Source organism: Trachurus trachurus (assembly GCF_905171665.1).
Source record: "Trachurus trachurus genome assembly, chromosome: 22".
NCBI classification, from domain to species: domain Eukaryota; kingdom Metazoa; phylum Chordata; class Actinopteri; order Carangiformes; family Carangidae; genus Trachurus; species Trachurus trachurus.
Window position 1 is genome coordinate 28786844 of NC_139907.1, and position 21092 is coordinate 28807935.

Here is a 21092-nt window from a genome sequence, read left to right on the forward strand (position 1 = left end):
GTAGAGCACTGGAAAAGAGAGTAACCACACCACCATTGACTCCCGTGGTAAGGGTTTTGCACCCCGAGTGGCAGGATATGGGTATTGCAAAAGCGCCCAAGAACTGACATCTCTGCATTATTGGTGAATGAGCAAGTGTGGTATTTTCAATAATTTAAGGACATTTATAGATCACCCACGTTAATAGCATCATTGAGGACCCTTTACAGATAAACATAAACACATAGGCGAGTAAAAAAGAAAAACAGTTGTCTACATTAATGTTTCAATCTGCATTTTGTAATAAACAAATTATAAGTATAATTTAATATGACCAAGACACCTAAAAACAAAAACACGGCCGTTTTCATCAATTTACAAGCAAGTGGGCAACACACATATATTGGAGTGAATGAGTTTTCTGGGCGCTTTTGCAATACCCATATCCTGCCACTCGGGGCGCAAAACCCTTCAATGGTGGTGTCGTTACTCTCTTTTCCAGTGCTCTAGATACAAGGAAAGTTTTCTCCTCGGCTTACAGCAGAGCAGAGTGACTGACAGACCCGTGTTTCAGACCAAACACTCTATATAAGTGATTGCTGTCGGAAGATAGAACTATTTAAGACAAACATTCCGCTTACTTCTGCTTTAAGCAACTGTAAACTGACCCCAGTTTGTTTTTCTTAAAGCAGAAGTGAGTGATCCGGTCGTTTTCGCTAATGCTGCGTTCCAGGCAGGCTTTTGAAATCGTAAATTACAGCTTCAAGTCACAACTTACGACTTTGTAGCGTTCCAGGCAACCCACTCGTGTTTTTACGACCTGTTTTACCGGTGAAAGTCACTATAACGGCCACTCGTAACTTCCGACCGTACCAGATCGAACTGGTACGACTTCACGGTCGGAAAAATACGAGTTTCCTTGAACGCACCATAACAGTCCTCGTCCCTACGTCACCACATTCACGGCGTTCCTTGGCTGCACACACAGCCCTGCATGCCGTTCTCTCTCCTCATTGGATAAAAACTGTAGGATACGATAAATGTTTTCTCTTCGGCTCAGAGCAGAGCAGAGGGACTGACAGACCCGTGTTTCAGTCCAAACACTCTATGTAAGTGATTGCTGTCGGAAGATATAACTATTTAAGACTTATATTAACACAAATATATCACTCACTTCTGCTTTAAGGGATGCACACATACAAACTATACAACTGATGCGGAGGGAGTTGTTATGGTTAAAGGATGCCTTGTCATTAGTGTGTGCATACAGTACGAGAGTGACCTTTGGCGTTACAGGTAACATGGACTTATTGACCTTCAGCTGCTGCGAGGAAGTGAAGCTACAGTAAACAGAGTCAGTTCTTGATAGTGCTACTGCTGCCAGTCAATAAGAGGAACTACTGCTTCAATTCTATTGTGTTCTCTAGTGAGATATATGATGTCATGTTTGTGGTGAACAGGCGTTCATGTACAGGCAAGAAAAGGGAGGACGTTCCTCTGTTTATTTCAGTTTGATTTGAAACATAAGAACACAACTTTACAGTGGGGTGGCTGCTCATCTTATTTCATATGAATCATCCAAATCCAGTTTTGTATATTTCCGTGTACCATGAGGTCGTCTTGAAAGTCTTCTGCAACAAGCTTGCTGTAGTGACAGTATATCCAACTCCTTTATTGTATTTAAAAAAAAAAAGAGGCAGCAAAGAATTTGTTTTTCATTTCCATTTGTAACTGCTTCCTCTTTTACATTCACATATTTACAATCAACAGTGAGCAGCATCATTTTATTGTAGTTTTCCTTTGAGATTTAAACTCATATTTACACGCATGATGCTTATGTACAAAAACTAAGGCAGAAGAAGTTTGTGTAAAAGTGTAAAAACATATAAAGTCCTAAAAAGACATCAAAACTTTACAATAGATCGTCTTTGATCTACGGTAATTACAAAAAGAGCATCCACATACATATCTCTGGAGTGTAGGCACGTCAGACTTCATATTGCAGCCGTCAGTGTGAAGTGTACATTCAAGTTTGTCGACGGTAAAAGATCAGGAAACAGACGCTGAGACCATGCAGTAGAAAAAAGGATCATAAAGTAACAAAGAGGTGTGCAGCATTGAAACAGGGCTGAGTTCCACCACATCAAGTCAGAACATGGAGAGATCGTGGCTTCTTTGGTGTAAAGAGTTTGAAACCAAGTGGCTTAAATTTACACAACTTTTAACATTCACTCTGAGAAAAGAGGAAACAATTGAATCAACTTCTAAACGAGTACACAGCATCTCAAAGTTTGGTTAATAATTAATATTGATCCAGTCGCTAATTAACCTCTTTAACTAAAGTAAGTAGTCTTAAACGTGCTACTCATTAGGTGCAGTGTTTGCTCCTCTCACAGGATCTCCAGGATCCACCTCTGGGTCTCTTTACTCTCATCCAGTGTGTTGAGGATCACCAGGTTCTTGTCGTACTGTTGACCACCTGGGGAACAACACAAAACATGAGGCGTGATCAAACTTTTACTACACAAACTGATCAAGAGAACTGTCCACAAATAGGTAATTGCTCATGTCTGAAACTCTAGTGTGAAGAAAACAAGGAGTTTGTTGTCTATGCTACTTTCTTAGTTATGAGTCATGAGGAAAGACAAAGGTATGAAATCAAAACTGTCAGTACATGTAGAGTTTGAAACTGCAAATGAAGAGTTCATTTGCAAAAGCAGATAAGTGCCATTTTGGAAAAAAATGAGCTGAGGCTTTGTAATTATTCTTTGCATAGTGTTGTTTGTTTTCAATAAAACTTTATCTTTTTGAGATGTCTGTTTTGTTACATCTCAAAGTCACTCAACTTTGGTTTGACTGATATCACCTTATGTAAATAAAAAATGAAGATTCTAGAATTTTTTAAAAACGGATTTATCTGCTTTTGCAAATGAACTCTTCAAATGATTTTTTTATTTTTTATTTTTTATACAAAAAACAGAACAGACACTTGTGAGTGAGTGCTGCAACCAGCAGGTTTCACTGCTGCACCTCCTCAACACACCAGGAGATGGAGCTGTTGGGTCACAACCAGACTCCATCTCATCCACACACTGAGCACAACTACACAGAATAAATCAATCCTTTATATCAGGGCTCGTCAATGTTTTTCAGGCCAAGGACCCCCAAACTCCAATGAACAGTTGGACTAAAACTAAAACTAAAGTAGAGTCAGATAGCATCAGCTTAGTTGTAGTTTTCTTGTCAATGTTTAAAGCTGCAGGAAGAAAACACCACAGCTCAATATGGGACGACTTGGAGTACGACCCACAGGTAGGTAAGAGTGAAGTAACCTGATGAGGACTGGTGGGAACATTATGGGATGGATGCAACTAAAAGGGAAAAATGCCACAAAAGTGGAAGTTCATCTTCTGAGGTCTGAGGCTTTCTCCTAAAACCTGAAAAACTAAAACTAAATAAAAACTAGTCAATTCCTCAAAAATAAAACAAAACTAAATCTACTTCATCACTCGTTGAACTAACTAAAAGCAAACTGAAATTTAAAAAAAGCAAACTGAAAAACACACCAGGAGATGGAGCTGTTGGGTCACAATCAGACTCCATCTCATTCACACACTGAGCACAACTACACAGGCTAATCCTCAATCCTTTATATCAGGGCTCGTCAACGTTTTTCAGGCCAAGGGCCCCCAAACTGATGGAGAGATGGAGCAGGGACCCTGCCCCATTGTATAAAATTTTGTTTTACATTAAACACGGCCCTGTGCCATAAATGTACCTTGTTACTGTGTATTCAATACTAAGCTATTCAAATAATACACAGGATCATATATTCATGCTTTTATTTTTAACATGTGCAAGCTACAGTGAATAGTGAGCCATGCCACTGCCATTTACAAACAGACCTTGTTAACTGAAACCAATGTCAATATCAACAGTGTCTGTCAATTGCAAATTCAAATTGACGTTTTTATTTCAAACAAATGTGGAAACGAAAAAATTGTCTAATCAACTAAAAATTTTGCGACCCCCCAGCAGTACTCCTGCGGATCCCCTAGGGGTCACGGACCTCCTGTTGAACACCTCTGCTTTATATGTATTTCATAAAAAAAAGAATAAAAAGATCAACTTAATCAATAAAGAAATAGAAAATATATACCGGTATATATTTTCTATTTCTTTATTGATTAAATGTATCTTTATGCATCCTGATACATTGTATTTTTTTTAATTTTTGTGTGATGTTTATTACGCACTACCTGTACTTCATTGTTATTTCATGTTTGTATGTCATGTTGTTTGTATAATGTCTCTAATATGATAATAAAGTTTGTTTAAAAAAAACAAAAAAAAAGTTTAAAGTTTGAGTGTAAAAAGCATTCTGACCTTTGAGCTCCAGGACCAGCTCAGGGTTGAGGTGGCAGCGCACCAGGCCGTCCGGGGACACGTCCCACAGCTGGTTGTCCTTACCCCGCTCTGGAGAGACACCGAGCCGACAGCCCGCCATCACCACGCTGCCTGACGTCTCCAGGCAACAGTCCTCCAACAGCTGGAGACAGGAGGGATGGAAACAGAGATCATTCATCAGGACTTGTTCATTTCTCTAGTTCACCAGTCATGATATACACCCAGCAACCTGCTGCTCAAGTCATTCCCCTCCTGAGCTACCACAACCCCTCAATGTCAACTTAGATTATAGAGGATGTTTTATCTGAATCTGCATTAATATAGGCAAGGCAAGGCAAGGCAAGGCAATTTTATTTGTATAGCCCGTTTTTTACAAACAGTTTGTCTCAAAGGGCTTTACATGGCATCATAACAACATCCTCTGCCCTTAGACCAGTGGTTCCCAACCTTTTTTGGCTTTTTTGACATCACAAATTTCTGGTGACGCCTCAATCAAGATGCGCAAGCTCAGATATGCTGCATGCCGAATATAGTTGTTTAAGATTTTCTGTGGTGTTTTTAATCATAATTTTAAGAAGAAAAATAATTAGTTAAAAAAAACGTTTTTATCAGAATGTTTTTTTATATCAATTACTAGACATTTCAGGCGACCCCATTTGAATTCCAGGTGACCCCATGTGGGGTCCCGACCCCAAGGTTGAAAAACACTGCCTTAGACCCTCACATCGACTGAGGAAAAACTCCATAGAAAACCCTTTTAACAGGGAAAAATTGGAGAAAGCTCAGGGTGAGCAACAGAGGAGGGATCCCTCACCCAGGACGGACAGACGTGCAATAGATGTTGTTACAGACAAGAAAACAATTTATAGTTTATGTCACAGAATGTGGGAAACATAGAAAATATACACATTCAAAGATGTGCATGATTTTCATTTCAAATAAACTGCAATTTTGTGAGTAAATATTTGTACAAATACTTATACTATATACTTATACTACCACCATATCCTGCTCATGGACAACATACTGGACTGAGCCCATCACCTGACTGAGCTCAACTAACCAGTGGACTGAATATGAGTGCTTTGCTATTTTGCCCTTTTTTCTGGCCACGTCCTTGATTTCACAGAGTGATGTGAAACTTTCCCCACACAGCACTGGAGCAGCTTTATTCTGTGTCCAGACAATCACACACTTTGTACCAGATCCCTGTTCAAGCAGCTGCTGTGTTTCCTTCTGAACTCAGCTGACTGTGTTTGTGCAGAAAAGTAGGTGAAGGTTCTCTTCCTTGTTGTTGCACGTGCAACCCCCGTTCATTCTTTGTCTCAAGTGTCTTTAGTCACTGTGGGTGGACTCCTCAGGACACACTGTGATTGGATGTTTGTATTAATTACATAAAGGTAATTGTTAAGGATTTAAAGAGGCTAACTGTGGTTTTAAAGAGGTTTATGTGCATCTAGATGGGGACAAGTGGACCCTGGCCTGTGGTTTATCAGTTGTGAGTGGTATTTTTTTGTCTGTCATGATTTTTTACTTTATTTTATTTTTTACATTACTGTGGTCGAGCTTCCTGGATTCTCTAGATATGCTTTGCTTTGCTTTATTTCGAACATGTATGAGTAACACAAGAAAGTAATCAATCGGTCTCCCCAAACATACATATTTACATAATACATTACAAAAAATAGAAAATAAACAGATACATAAATCATCTATGAACACACACGATTGTTAAAGCCCTTCTTCCTATTGAAGTGGTTTCGTACCTTGCAGGAGAGATGTCCATCCCGATAGAGCCACACCTGCTCTACTCCTCCCGTCTCCTCCGTGACTTGAACCCTCATCAGCTTAATGTCGTCCAGAGCTCCGGTCAGAGACATCAGACTTCCTGTCTCCCTGTTCCTCAGACAGATGTACGTCTGTCTCTGTTGGAGAAGAACACACAGAGCATTCATCAATAAATAATAAGATAAGATAAGATTACACTTTATCGTCAGATCACTCTGAAATTTGTCTTGCCTCCCATGACGTCCAAGGTTTCACACAAATAATAACAAAATACCAAAAACATACATTTACAAAAAGCATAATGTTACCCTCAAGAGTCACATTTAAAGAAAAACACAAACTACCTCCTAACTCCATTCACAACATAAATCCAACATTACAATGTGTCTTTGGTGCAACACCCAGTGCTCAGTCTGTACATGAACCCTAGGGTCGACTTAGAGCCCAAACTCTGATTTAACAGTTTGACAGACTGAGGGACAAAAGAGTTCCTCCGCCTGTTCAGTCCAGCTTGTGGAACTCTATGTCAACATGATTTACAATAAGACGTGTCATCGTTTCATTAACCATCTATTAATGTGACAGACAGTTTTATTTGCTTCTGTGTTTTATCACATATTCCTCATTTTTAAAATCCATTTCTATGAGAGGATCCATAACATAAAGCAAAGGTACTAACTTAACTTGAAGTATGAGATCTGCTGTGTATTCAGTCTCTATATACATATGCTGTATATTCCATCTTTACCTGGAGCAGTGGGCGTAGGGATCCTAGTTGCTGCCAGCTGCACAGATTGTTGAAATCAACAACCTCCCCCGGCTGGAGCAGCAGCTGTCGACCTCGGTAGCTGCTGCCTTCATACAACACCCACCTGCAGAGAAGACTGCACTGGTTAACACTGTAGATGATTTACTGTTGTTGTTTTAACACCTTTTATTGCCTTGGCGGCTTCTTAATGAGAACCTGTGGGCTCTATAAACTAAGCTCACACCAGCTGTGGGAATTTCATGAGTCTCTGTCAAACCTTTTGGATGAATATGAAAATAATTTGAATGCACATGATCGAATTATTTTTGCACTGGCTCAATACATCAGTAGCAAACGACGTAAGTAAAAACTTCAAGTTAAAAACTTCCATCACAAGTTTTACCAGATTAAATCAAACAAAAAAAATCCTATCCAGAAAAGAACATTTGGTGTTTCACTCCAAATCCAGTAGTTTACAGAACTATTAAACACTGATAACTTGAATTGTGTTTTGCTATTTGTTATGTCATGACCTGCCAATAAATTTGAGATTGACAGCATGTGTCCATTGTGTTTTAATAGATGCTGATTTGGCTAATTATTTGTTATACAGGGTTCCTACACATTTGAAATTTCCAAATTCTATACTTTTTCCACACCCTAATTTCCAGACTTCTCTGTATGTTATTATGTAACCAAATAATTTCCAGGAGATTGTAGCTATAGGTACAATAGCGCATACAAAAATAACTTCAGATAAGACCAAACCCAGATAAGTATTAAGATAAATATATTTGCATACAATAATTTCCATTTTTCATACTTTTCCAGACCTGGAAATGTATAAAATCTAATTCCATTCTTTTCCATACTTTCCATACTTGCGTAGGAACCCTGGTTATACTAATTAATCAAATAATTATCCTGCCTGTAAAGGTACCAAACATATAATGTAAGTGGAAAGTGAGTGAGTGAGACGTACATTCCTCCCTCCACCACCAGGGAGCGTATGTGTGTGTCCATGCCGGCCTGCAGCAGGTTGACGGTGCCGCTGGTCAACACCGCCCTGCGACCTCTGCAGCCAGTTTTAGTGAACAGGACGATGGAGGGCAGAGAGAACTCCTGCACGGCAACACGACAGAGGGCACATCATTAAGGTTCTTATACATGGCCACAAATGTCATTTTTCATATTTAGTCCAGTAATTTTAAGCCAAAAAAGGGGTCAGCGTTGAACAAATTGCAACAGAAGCAAACTCAACTGATTTTGTATCCTCAACATGTCCTGAGTGAGGGAAAAAAAGCCCCGAAGAATCCCATTAGGGGAAAGTTTAGAAAAAGACCCAATTATATCCCATTTATACGCAGGTATGAGCAAACAGTGCATAATCCAATTACGTATATCTAATTTGCATACATACAACACCTGATAGCCTAAATGGGTTCCATTCGGACCTTAATATTACGTTTTTTAACTGTAATATGTTAACAAGACTGAACAAGACATTTTCACCTGCTATACCCAATGTTTAGATCATGTGTTGTATGTATTCAAATTAGCCATATGTAATGTCATACCTGCTCTACTAAGGATGTGGCTGTCTTGAAAAATTGCAGTCATCTTGAAATTTAAAGTGGTTTCTTGTCGGTTGACTGATGGAGTCAACTCACTCCAATTTTTCATGCTGGTACCACCACAGCACCTTTATGTATACATGTGCCGTCAAAACGGTGGAATTTATGCAAATCTGTGCAAATTTGCTCATGTTAACAAAGAATTTCAAAAAACTTGTAATACATTTTTTGTTTGTCTTAATGTCAGTAATCAACTCAGTAATTTTCATGGAGATATCTAAAGGTTAAAAATGTTACCCTATTCACATGAGAAAAATAATTAATAGGCGTATAAAATGGGATATATTTGGGTCTTTCAGTTGAGTTTGCTTCTGTTGCAATTTGTTCAACCTTTTTTCATAAAATGACTGGACTAATTCTTTTCCACATACACAGCACTCACATGTCCAGTTGGCTGTAATGAGCGGATGGTAGCGTCTGAGGACAGGAGGCCCATGGCCATTGCATCAGGGTATTCTCCCTCCTCCAGCACAAACATGTTGTCTGTGAACTGGCTCCCCTCGAAGGCCACCCAGCTGACACAAACACAAATACACACATTATAACTGTCAGTACTCTTCATTTTTCACAACTCTAATACTTTCTGTATAATCAAACCATAAAAAATAATGGCCAAGAAACCAATTAAGTGGCATCGCTGTCACATTTTGAAGCAGTATATTTGCTTAGTTTTGATAATTTCCTGCAATTTCCTTCTGTCAAACTGGTTTTTGCAGAACTTGGCTCCAGATGTGCCGTGCAGTCTTTTTAGCAGACAAAATAGTGACGGGATCACCAGGGGTACGGCAAGTGGCAACTGTAAAATCTCACGCCGTAAGACCTCCTTTGGGCAATCAGCCGTTTCTATAAAGGGTTCCCAGATGTGGAATTCACTACCGACTGAAATAAAACTAACCCGAGACATTAGAATTTTTAATACAAAGGTTAAAGTCTGGCTGAAACAAAATCAGAACTGTATGCATTTTTAATGTGTCCTGATTTTAGATGTATTGTACATTTTATAGTGTTATGTAATTTTGATGTCTTTCTTCTTACCTTCTTTTTTCTACTAAAAGCCTAACTAGGGACGGGAGTTGGAAACTAGCATTAGCTATAATCTCTGTATGCAGAACATCAGTCACATTGACTTGTTTGTAACGAGTGGACATGTTACTATGTTAACCTGCATTGTCCCTATCAAATAAACTAAATTAAATAAAATATACATGATTTGAAATCACTTTTTCTAACGCTGGCTGATGGTTTATACACAGCATGTGTCTGAGTGTTGCCTACCTGCCGGCCAACACCTTGCAGGACTTGGGTATGAAGTCCTGCTCCAGAGCTGCTGCGCTGTCCTCCAGAGTCACCAGTCTTCCCTGGAAGTCTGGCTCCGAGTACAGCTGCACCTGCATCACACATCCAAACAGCTGTAATCACCCAGCAAGGCACGTTTCTTTGTATAGCCCATTTTTTACCAACAGTTTGTCTCAAAGGGCTTTACACAGTTCATGACAACAACATCCTCTGTCCACATCCAACCCTGAACATACCTTGACTTCTTTAAGCCAGTTGTTCAAACCAAAACAGCTGGGTTGCTGGGTTAATATGATCCTCTTTACAGAGAGAAAAGCAAGTGTTACTAGTTGCTGCTTTGTATCAGATCCTACATCGTCGGATCAAATTAATAATGATGGAACATGCAGCCTCAGTACTACATGAACTGTATAGAGATGGACCCTGGACACTTATTAAAAAATACTTAAAGGGACAACGAGGAGTTTCTATTTGGTTATAAAAAAGTCTCACATTAATGTGGATGAATCTACGTTACCACTTGTTAATGGGCCCATTTTCGATAAATATATCGTTTTGTCTCTATGGTTATTTTGTTATTATTAGTGGTGGTGGAAATGCTGGTCGAGCCGACCAGCGTTTCTTTACTTTCGGTTTCGTGGCGAGTCATGAGAATAACGCCGCTGAATCGCCGTTTATGGTGGGAACTACGACGGTATGTGATCGTCTTCCAACCTCTGACTTTAATTCTTGATGAATGAAAACATGAGTCTGTCTTGCGCCGGTCAAAGAATTTCACGGTGCGCGGAGGCTCATAAATGTAGTGTGAAAACGCTTCGCTTTTCCAAAACTCCTCGTTGTCCCTTTAAGTGAGAGGAATGCACCTCAAGAGAGACTGTAATAGCCAGTAATAGTATATATGTACAGTATATGACTCCTAGTGTGTAGACAGAAATTCAACCCCACTGGGGAAATGGCACAACGATTCTCCAAGTACGTTGAAAAGTCTGTAATTCCTGGTGAATGACTTTGTGTTGTGTGTGTGTATGTGTATGTAATGTCTCTGTTACATGTTGTAAATCTAAACTGTAAAAAAAAACCTGAACATACCTTGAATTTTGTCCTGTACATGTCCTGTAGAACAGAGAGGATGATAACATGAGGAGCAGAACAGACTTAGACAAACAGATGGCTATTGCTAACACAGGTCTTCAATTTTAATGAATCTCTAAACATAACATCACAGTTTAAACAATGACATCATTTATGTCTTGTTTTGAACTCATCCTACAAATGAAAGCTGCAAGTAACTATTATTTTCAACAATGATTAACCTGACAATGATAAGTGACTGATTAGTTTATAAAACATTAGAAAAAACTACAAAAATGATCATGATTTCCCAGAGCAGCCCACAGTCATGAGTAAATTCTAACATCTAAAAGCACCTGCAACTATGAAAAGCAACAATCTTACATGAGTTTATAAAGAGGAACTGATCATGAACATACAGTAGCTGCTGCAGCTTTACTACACATCGTTTCTTACATGGAAGACCGGCTGTATGGAGGAGATCTTGAAGTTCTGGGCTCCCCAGTCCTCTGGATTGGCATACAGGCCTTTCTCCAGCACGTAGAGCTCTCCACTGAAGCCAGGCTTTTCAAATGCCACCCATCTACCAGACAAAAACAACATCCTCACACACAGTACACACACCGTGACTTACCAGAGCTCATTTACTTGAGACAACAATCATGGCATACTTTACAAAAGTAGGCCACACACACCTCTCAGAGACTGTAAAAGGATTAAGCAGGCGAGAACTCATTCACCCAGCTCAAACACAAAAACCTGTCACTACAGTATGTGTACCTGTACAATAGGCTTACATTCAAAGGTTCATGTGCATGCCAGCCAGGTTTCCTCACATTGTGTTGTATGTGTAGTGTAACTGATGATGAAGGTGTTTTCTGAATTAGCCTGTGTCTCTTTCTGAAGGTGCAGAACTCTGAGCTCTCAGGGCCATCGTGTCATCGGCTTAAAAGAAAGGTTTAATGTTGAGAAACTAATCGTTTTTAAACGATTAGGCAATGAATAGCTTGTTCTTTAATACTCTTCCTTCTCTTTGTGGAACATTTATCGTCTGAGGTAATTAGGAAGTCTCTTTTGATTAATATCATCAGTGTAAATCTTTGCCTTCAAGAGATGGAAGCAAACCAGATATAACAATGACTTTAATTCTTCATAATTGTATCCTCTGGGGCTGTGAGTGTGTGCGTGAGCATGCAAGTCGGTGTGTGCACCTGTCTGAGTGTACAATGACAGAGCACTTAATCATCTCTGTGACGTAAGAAGAACACACCCTTCAACTCAAAGGGTGTGGACAGCACAGAGGGAGAAACGTCTCCTACCCTTAACCTCCTCTTATCAATTTATCTTTTTTTTTGTTGCTTTGTTTGTTTTTTCCTCTTTGCACAGGCTGTGTGACTTACACTCCACCCATGACGTTGACAGACTGGGTTTTGATGCCATGGCCCACGTCCTCGGTGTTGGGGACAGGACCCAGCAGGTCCACGTGGAGCCCCAGCTCATCAAAGTTCAGCTCACTGAACAGCTTCACATGTGGAGGCAGGAAATCCTTGGGAAGACAATTACACAATAAAGATTTAGACTTAGACCAAGACAGTTGTGTTGATTCAGGTGCCTCATTATCCAAAGCTGCAGTGTTTAAATGATCACTCTGCACTCAGACATTTGGGGTTAAAGGAATAGTACATTTTGGCAAATTGGCCTATTGCCATAATCCCTATAGTCTTAGCAGTAGGTTCATTACTTTTAATTGTTGGTGCATGTTGTTTTTAGATCGGCAGGGCAGAGACGTGAGCTCTGCACGGCATGTGGTATTTCCGGGCTTTCCCTCATCAAACTCATCAAATACACAATTGATGAATGTGGTTGCATGGTGAATGTGCAGGTCACAACTTGTCCACCAGAGCGTTTTGGAGTTGTTGGATTGTGTATTTAGTTTGATGAATGAAACGCAAAAGTACTGCGTGCCTCTGTAGCGTTAACTGAGCAGCTCACGTCTCTGCCCCGCCGATCTAAAAACAGCTTGCACCGACAATTAAAGGTAATGAACCTACTCCTAAAACTATACGGATTATGGCAATAGGCCAACTTGCCAAAATGTTGAACTATCCCTTTGATGTTTCAGGTGATACTCACTGTGCACACAGGCCGGAGTGACAGGAGCCCGTCTTCAGACCCCCCCCAGTCACTGCAGTGAGGATACTCCCCCTCCTCCAGGATGTACTGCTGGCCCTCAAAGTCTGCCTCTAGATAGCCCACCCACCTAGCAAGACAAACACACAGACGGGACTATATCAGGTATATGAACTATTAAATAATTATACAATAATCACAAGAGAGAAAAAACACTGAGAGGTTGATTTGATATTAAAGGGATAGTTCACCCAAAATTCAAATTTCACTCATTATCTACTCACCCTCATGTCGACTAAGAGCTGTGAGAATTTTCAGAGTCCTCCGCTCCTTCTCTGAGTTACGGGGGGGTCCGCGCAGCAGTATTTGTCCATATAATGGTTGTCAATGGATACCAACTTTCTTCGTCCAAAAAGACACATCAAAAAACATCCAAATACCTCCATACTGCTCGTCTGTAATGTCCCTCTTGTATTGAAGCCCCGACATGAGAAATTGTTCCGAATAAAATTAAATAAGTCTATATTTTAAGCTTGTTTGTAGCGGAGGCTCCCAGTGTCTCAGTTCACTGCTCTTCCTGTGTCAGCGGAACAATTTCTCATTTCGGGGCTTCAATACAAGAGGGACATTACAGACGAGCAGTATGGAGGTATTTGGATGTTTTTTGGTGTGTCTTTTTGGACGAAGAAATTTGGTATCCATTAACAACCATTATATGGACAAATACTGCTGCGCAGACCCCCCCCCGTAACTCTGGACTCTGAAAATTCTCACAGCTCTTAGTCGACATGAGGGTGAGTAGAGAAATTTGAATTTTGGGTGAACTATCCGTTTAACTCAACTACTGTAGATACTCACAGACCACCAAGAATCTTTATAGACCCCACTGTGGACACTGTCTTCTTATTCTCTTCTGTCTGTTCTTGCAGGTTGTACACATCACTGTCCACCTCCACACTCTCTCCAGTGAAGTCTGGCTTCTCAAACACTAAGGCCTGGATGAGAGAGGGAGGTCAAGATGAGATTGTGCAGAGAGAGGCCTAAAGCTGATTATACTGTATGAGTCTGTGTGGCTACATGTGTTTTGGCCCGTTCCTGTCTGTGGCAGAACATCTCATTCAGCACAGCAGAGTCCCAGAATATTGAAGTGCTGTGGACTGAATTAGCTCCTGAAGTGTAAATAAAGCTGCTGCTCTGAGTCCAGTAGACAAGGGGTCAAAGTATCTATAAAAATATAATTTAATTTGAGTTCATGTGCTGAAGCAGAAATAAGTGAAGATCAAATTTGTCTCCTCTGAAGACACTTTTGTTCTCCGTTTCCATCTTTGCAGTGTCTTGTGTTCATTAGTTCATTACATCCAACTGAAACATCAAAGTCACACAACAGTGAGAAGAATAAATGGCTGACAGGATGAATCTGTTTTTCAATCTGTCATCTGACTAATTTGCCTCATGTGATGGAAACACAATCAGGAATGTACAAAGTGGCTTAGTTTCTACTTGAGCTCCTGGAACATTGTGGTTTAAAATGCTATTAGCTTCCAATCTCTAACTCATGAGTGAATAACATATTTCGGGTAATTTACTAGATGAACTTGGAACCGCAGACACAGTTACTCTGAGGTGTCATTGTGAATATCTTGTGTTTGCACTCAGCTTGTAACAAGGTATGAACACACTCGGCTTTGTCCTCATGGGACTCTGCTCTGCTCATCATGTGACTTCACCTTGACATTCTAGCATCATCCAGCTACTTTAGCAGATGTTTAAACGCACAACAAACCTTGACTTCATGAGGATGCTCCACCCTTAATGGTCCCTGGAATGAAGAGACACAACATTGTCAGACGGAATGACAATACACAGTACAAACATACGCCCAGACTTTATATACTGTACCATTCGCAGCGGTCGGAGAGACCCGATGAAGGGCTCAGCAAAACCCCAGGACTGAGGGCAGGGGTACTCGCCCACCTCCAGGACTGCTACAAGACCTCCAAAGCCTGGATCAGTGTACACCAACCAGCTGAAGATACACAGAACAGAACAGAGGAGAGGAGAGGAGAGGAGAGGAGAGGAGAGGAGAGGAGAGGAGAGGAGAGGAGAGGAGAGGAGAGGAGAGGAAACATCATGCTGATGCATTCCAGATGTGCTATGACTTATTTTCCCTGGCAACTGTAACTGGACCTATGTTCTTCCTGATTGGTTAGACTTGTGACAGTTCATGCTTTCTTCCCAATTGGTTGATATAGGCCGTTTGTGGGCAAGTGTCCAATCACTACTTACGGTGCCTTATTCCTTTGTCTGAGGGGAACTGTCTCTTTGGCCTGAAGGCTGCAAGGCACCTGGTTGTTACAGTATGTAACCAATGTACTGTAGGCTATATAAAATATATTTATAACATATATAAGTGTTTTGTGCATTAACTGGTTGTCCAGTGTTTAAATAGGGCAACTGTCTGTGAGGATATATGACCAGTTCCTTCCTCACAGCACATAAATTCACTCAGATTAGTTGCTGCACCATAAACCAGCTGAAAAATGTTGGAAACTGAAAAGTGCTAACCATCGGTAATCACCAAAAGTGAAAGCTATGAAGACCACAAGCTGTAGCCTGCAGCTTGCATTCCTTCAGAGACAGAAAACAGATGCACATGGACCCTTTCCCATGCAGTCTCTCTGACCTTTACACAGCCTGGTTAGCTCCAGGGTAGAAATAATATTATATCCTTTTTTATCCAAATGATAAAACTCAGGGCAAATTATTCATCAGCAGATACACAGTACCAGTCAGACGTGTGAGCAAAGTTTCTACATACATTCCCTGATACATTAGATGACATAATTACAGCAGGGGGAAGTAAGTATACAGCTGGACTTACACTCCAGAATGGACCCTAATGGAGCCAGTAGTCTGTGGGATCCCATAGGCGGTGGTCTCTACAGTGTCATCACAGTAAGATGACATCCTCCCCAACCCATTGACTTCTGCAAAGATATCAATCTGGGGTGTGGTATAATCCTATACAGGGCCAAAAAGAAAACATATGGATGAGAATTTTCTAAATATTAGAGTGCCAACATAAAACTGTCAAATTATCATTAAATATTAAATAGTATCACACAAGAGCATGAATCTGAGCAGGTATTTGCACTAGAAACATATCTATGCTGGTCATCCATTCACATTTCAGCTGGTTACAAGTTCAACATGATGACATGTGATAAAGTAGAGTTAAAGCAGAAGTAAGTGATCCGGTGGTTTTGGCTAACTTCCTGTCAGCAGATGGAGTTAGCAGTCCCCGCCCTCGTCCCTACGTCACCACATTCACGCGCATCCCTTGGCTGCACACACAGAGAGGACCGCCCGTTTATGCCGTTCTCTCTCCTCATTGGATAAAGGTTGTAGGATACAAGGAAAGTTTTCTCCTGGGCTTACAGCAGAGCAGAGTGACTGACAGACCCGTGTTTCAGACAAACACTCTATATAAGTGATTGCTGTCGGAAGATATAACTATTTAAGACTTATATTAACACAAACATTCCGCTTACTTCTGCTTTAAAAATAGCAATACAGATGAAGTGAACAGTAACTTACTCTAACTGCCAGTCGGAGAGAACCTATGACCATAGGTGCAGTTGGCACAGGCTGACCGTTCTGGTCCAGTGTTGTTGGAACTCCCTCATCTGCCCAGATGTTGACTATCTGCTCTGTAGGACCTTCTTCAAGGGCTATCGTCCGGCCCTGGAAGCCAGGCTTTTCATACAGCAGCCAGCTAAGACAAGATAAAAGAAAGAAACTCTTCTCATTAATGTCAGTGTGCTGATAGTTAGTGATAACTGCAATGCTACATAACAGCGTCAGCACAGAGAAAGAAAGTTGACTGGGTAGAAAACTGCACAACCAGTACAGGCAGACTGACAGGAGAAAGTAGAGAGTTCAGTCCCATCAGCTGATTGGTTATTGAGGGTTAGGGTTAGTTAATCTCACACTGACATTAATTAAACCGGCATGAAGACTCTTACCAGCCTCTGATGACTTTGACTGAGATAACAGGGGACAGCTTGATCTTGGTGGCATCCCTCACATCAGTGTAGACCTCCAGCGCTTCCCCTCCAAAGTGACCGTGTTCATGTATGACGATCTGCATCAAGATCATAAGATGTCATTACAATCATGTGCTTTTTCCATTCAACCTGCTTCCATCAAAATGTGTGCAACTAGCTCCTACCTTCCCAGGCCTTTTGTGGAACCCTCTCACTGCAGGTTTCTGTGGGAAATGTAACAGTTACAGTTATGAACATGAACCTTCACTCAACCATCTCAACTGTTTATCCAATCATTTCAATCATTTAGAACTCAGTTGACAATCGTAATTATCCATTAACTTTAGCTAATGTTTTTAACATCTAGTTAGTAGATCAGCATTTACACCTCTATGCTAATGGCTGTCAGCTTTTGTAAATAAATCACATTTATGTTTGTTTTGTCAGATAGAGATAGAGGTAGAGACAGAGGTAGAGGTAGAGATGGAGATGGAGATAGAGGCAGAGGTAGAGGTAGAAATAGAGGAAGAGAGATAGAGAAAGAAAAAAGATTGAGATGGAGGGAGAGATAGAGAGGTAGAGATAGAGATGGAGATGGAGAAAGAGGTAGAGGTAGAAATAGAGGAAGAGAGATAGAGAAAGAAAAAGAAAAAATATTGAGATGGAGGGAGAGATAGAGAGGTAGAGACAGAGGTAGAGTTACAGATAGAGGAAGGTAGAGATAGAGAAAGAGATCTACTGCTATCTATCACATCTACACAAACATAATGTCTGCCTACTAGCTATGCTTCATTTGCACAGTTGTGCAAATATGTTATGACGTGAAAGTTAAACTTCAGACAAGTTTATCCTGGCAAGTATTTCCTGTGTAAAATTCCAAACTGAGGGCATGTCATTCCCTCCTGTCCTCACTTGCACATGATTCATCTCATTTATTGTAACCACACAAAAAAAGAAAAGAGCAAGACATGAAACTAAAGCACCATGGAAATAAAATTGGAACTGCCAGTCCTATAAAATATCTATAAAATCCCAGTAGGTCAAACCCAGTCATGTTTTAGGCCTTTTATTTCCCAGTGATTTCTATAGAGCTTCTTATTTAAATGGTCCAAACACTTACCTTTGTTTTAGGAGCAGAAAATCCATTTTTAGAGATCTGCCTGCTGTGGTTGGTGGCTGGAGGCGGAGCAGCAGGGCCCTTCACATCCACTTTAGCTGCTTCTTCTTTTACTGCTGTCTGGTCCATAACAGCTCTGCCCTCAGGGTTCAAAGTGGTTTTAGTGGTGTGTGTGGAGCGCTGGGAGGCCTCGGGGTCTCTTTTGTTCTTCTTGAGGTATTTCTCTAAATGATCGGGCAACTTTACCTCCGAGAACTTGGGCAGAGGAGGAAGAGAGGAGGAGCCGAGTGCTGACTCACCCACTGCACCTTTGCCACCACCCGGGAGTGGGCCTTGAGCTTTACTCTTCACACCCTCCTTATCTGCTCCAGCTGCAGGCAGAGGTGTATCAGTAACAGCCGGCTTTCCAGCAGAGGGCAGGTCTTGTTGTTTAGACGACAATGAGCTATTTGAGGCAGAGGGAGTTTCCTCTTTGGTCTTCCTGGAGGAGCCCAGCAGGCTGGAGAGGATGGAAACCCTTCCTAGTCTTGTTGTCACCTTCCCAAGCTCCCCTCCTCCGTTGCTTTGTCCCCCTTCCCCCTTGGTTTCAGCTTTGGCACCCTCTCCTACTTTTCCTTCCACCTCATCAACTGATTCCTTTTTAACAGTAGATTTTTCCAGAGCCCTGTTGGCTGCTTTTTGTTTCATCACCATGCCCGGGGAAGGTTCCCTCAAACTAAGGCCATTTTTCCTCAAGCCAAACTGAAACTGGTCAGGATCAAACGTTTTTTCAAAGTGGTTCTCCTTGATGGCCGGCATGGCAAAAGGTGGAGGCGGGGTCTTTCTGTGAATGCGTCTCTTCATAGGTATGGAGAAGGACTTCCCACTGTCCTTAATGCTCCTGATGAAATCATTCAAGTCATCGGGCTCCAGAGATCCGTCCTCACTGGATGATGAATTGAACCTTCTCCTGTGTTCCTTCTTCGGTTTTGGACGGTATTCCACATCCAACCAGCTGGATGGAGAGCCCGTCTGGAGTTGAGTGGATAGTTTTGCTGCAGCAGGTAGAAAGAAACTGCCATTCACCATGGGCTTCCTCTGCTTCTGTGGATCACTGAGGTTCATGACTTTCTCCTCTTTGGAGACCTGCTTGTCCTGTTTCACACCAGTATTTGTTTTGACCTTGTCTTTATCAGTCTTCTCAAAGTGCACTTTATCCAAGACAGCACTGGACTTGTCCTTTTGTTCACCACCGACCTTTTTCCTACATGCATCTTTCCCAGAGATGCCTTCTGCCTCCTTCTTGATGTCTGCCTTCGGTGGGTTTATCTTCTGTTCCTCTTGTGTTGTCGTGCCACTCTGACCTTCAGCTGATCCTCTGATGTGGCTTTTCTTCTTCTGAATCTTACTAACTACCTTTTCAGCAGAAACACTTGATTCTTTAGGTAATTTGTCATCCTTTGTTGTCTCTACAGATCCCTTTGCTGCAGTGGCTGGTTTCAGCTCTTGGCTATCATTTGGGGCTTTGGAATCTGTGAATTGATCAGTTGTTTTCTCTTGTTTCTTGGTCTCCACAGGTTCAACTCTGGCAGCTGAGGACGTCTGCTGTTTGGGGGGACTAAGTTCAGAGTTAACAGATACTACAGATACAGTTTCCTTTACAAAACTCTTTACTGATGAATCCTTTGTTTCAGTCTTGTCTTCTGCACCATTAGCACTCTTAGTTCTGGTGCTTTCATCTTTCAGTTCATGAACTTGATTTTCTGATGTCATCTCTGTTTGTACTCCCCTTGGTTCTTGTTTCAGGTCAGTATTTGGGCATTTGGATTCTGTCAATTTGATTTTCTCCTCAGATTGGTCTCCAGTAGTTTTGGTCTTGCGTTTAGACTTTGCGGTCTGGGTCTCAGGCAAACTCTTCACTAATGAATCCTTGGTTTCAGCCTTTTCTTTGGTATCTATGGATTTCTGTTCTTGAGTTTTATCTGTTTGCACTATTTGGCTCTCCCTTGTCTTGTCTGAAGCTTTTGGACTGACTGTTGCCTGCTCTGGTTGTAGGTGAGAATTTGTAGATTTGGATTTTCTTGTTTTCTTTTTCCCTCCTTTTTCTGCACTCTTTTTCTGATTTCCACCTGCCACAGAGTTCTGGTCTTTGACAGCAGCAGCTCCACTTTCATCCAGCAGTGAATCCTTTATTTCAGGCTTTTCTTTGGTACCTTCAGCACTGGTGTTTGCAGAGTTGACTTCTTGACTCCTGCCTGTTTCTTGGCTCTCAGCTGTCTTCTCCTGAACTTCAGTGTCTGCTCTCTGTGGTTCCTGATCCAACTTAAAGTTTGAACATGTGGATTCTGTTAATTTTTCATTCTCTGGTTTTGTTCCTTCTGTCTTTTGAAGATCTTCACTGTGGATCTTCTTGTCTTGGATTGGTTGGTTGGATTCAGCAGTCACATTTAAAGTCCAATCAGGTGAAGCCTTTTCCTCTTTCTTATCACCAGCAGCTTCCTTTACATCATTAGCATATTTGTCCTTTTCATTTGTGGTGCTGCTCTCGACTTCAGCTTCTCTTGGAAATAGTTTGGGTTCCTCTTCATGTGTCACTGTTGAACCCATTGTGGATTCAGTTAATTTTTCGTTCTCTGGTTTTGTTCCTTCTGTCTTTTGAAGATGAACATCTTCACCTTGGATCTTCTCGTCTACTTGGTTGGTTTCAACAGTCACATTTAAAATCTCACCAGGTGAAGCCTTTTCCACTTTTTTATCACCTGCAGCTTCCTTTACAATATTAGCATATTTGTCCTCTTTGTTTGTGGTGCTGCTCTTGACTTCAGCTTTGATTGGAAATAGTTTAGGCTCCTCTTCACATGAATCCACATTTGAACATGTGGATTCTGCTAATTTTT

General features: G+C 41.1%; 1 protein-coding gene across 1 annotated transcript; it reads right to left on the reverse strand.

The window, feature by feature from the left end:
• Positions 1-1531: 1531 nt before the first annotated feature.
• On the reverse strand, positions 1532-20431 carry crybg1a (crystallin beta-gamma domain containing 1a). The gene is made up of 19 exons (XM_083997762.1): positions 18220-20431; positions 17285-17323; positions 17079-17197; positions 16651-16828; positions 15935-16074; positions 14953-15079; positions 14837-14872; positions 13912-14048; positions 13057-13183; positions 12324-12469; positions 11380-11506; positions 10942-10965; positions 9832-9944; positions 8939-9071; positions 7905-8044; positions 6923-7046; positions 6153-6311; positions 4366-4528; positions 1532-2458 (listed from the first exon to the last, which is right to left on the reverse strand). The coding sequence occupies exons 1-19, from the start codon at positions 19966-19968 to the stop codon at positions 2370-2372; spliced, it is 3870 nt and encodes a 1289-aa protein (XP_083853888.1). The 5' UTR covers positions 19969-20431; the 3' UTR covers positions 1532-2369.
• Between the last annotated feature and the right edge of the window lie 661 nt (positions 20432-21092).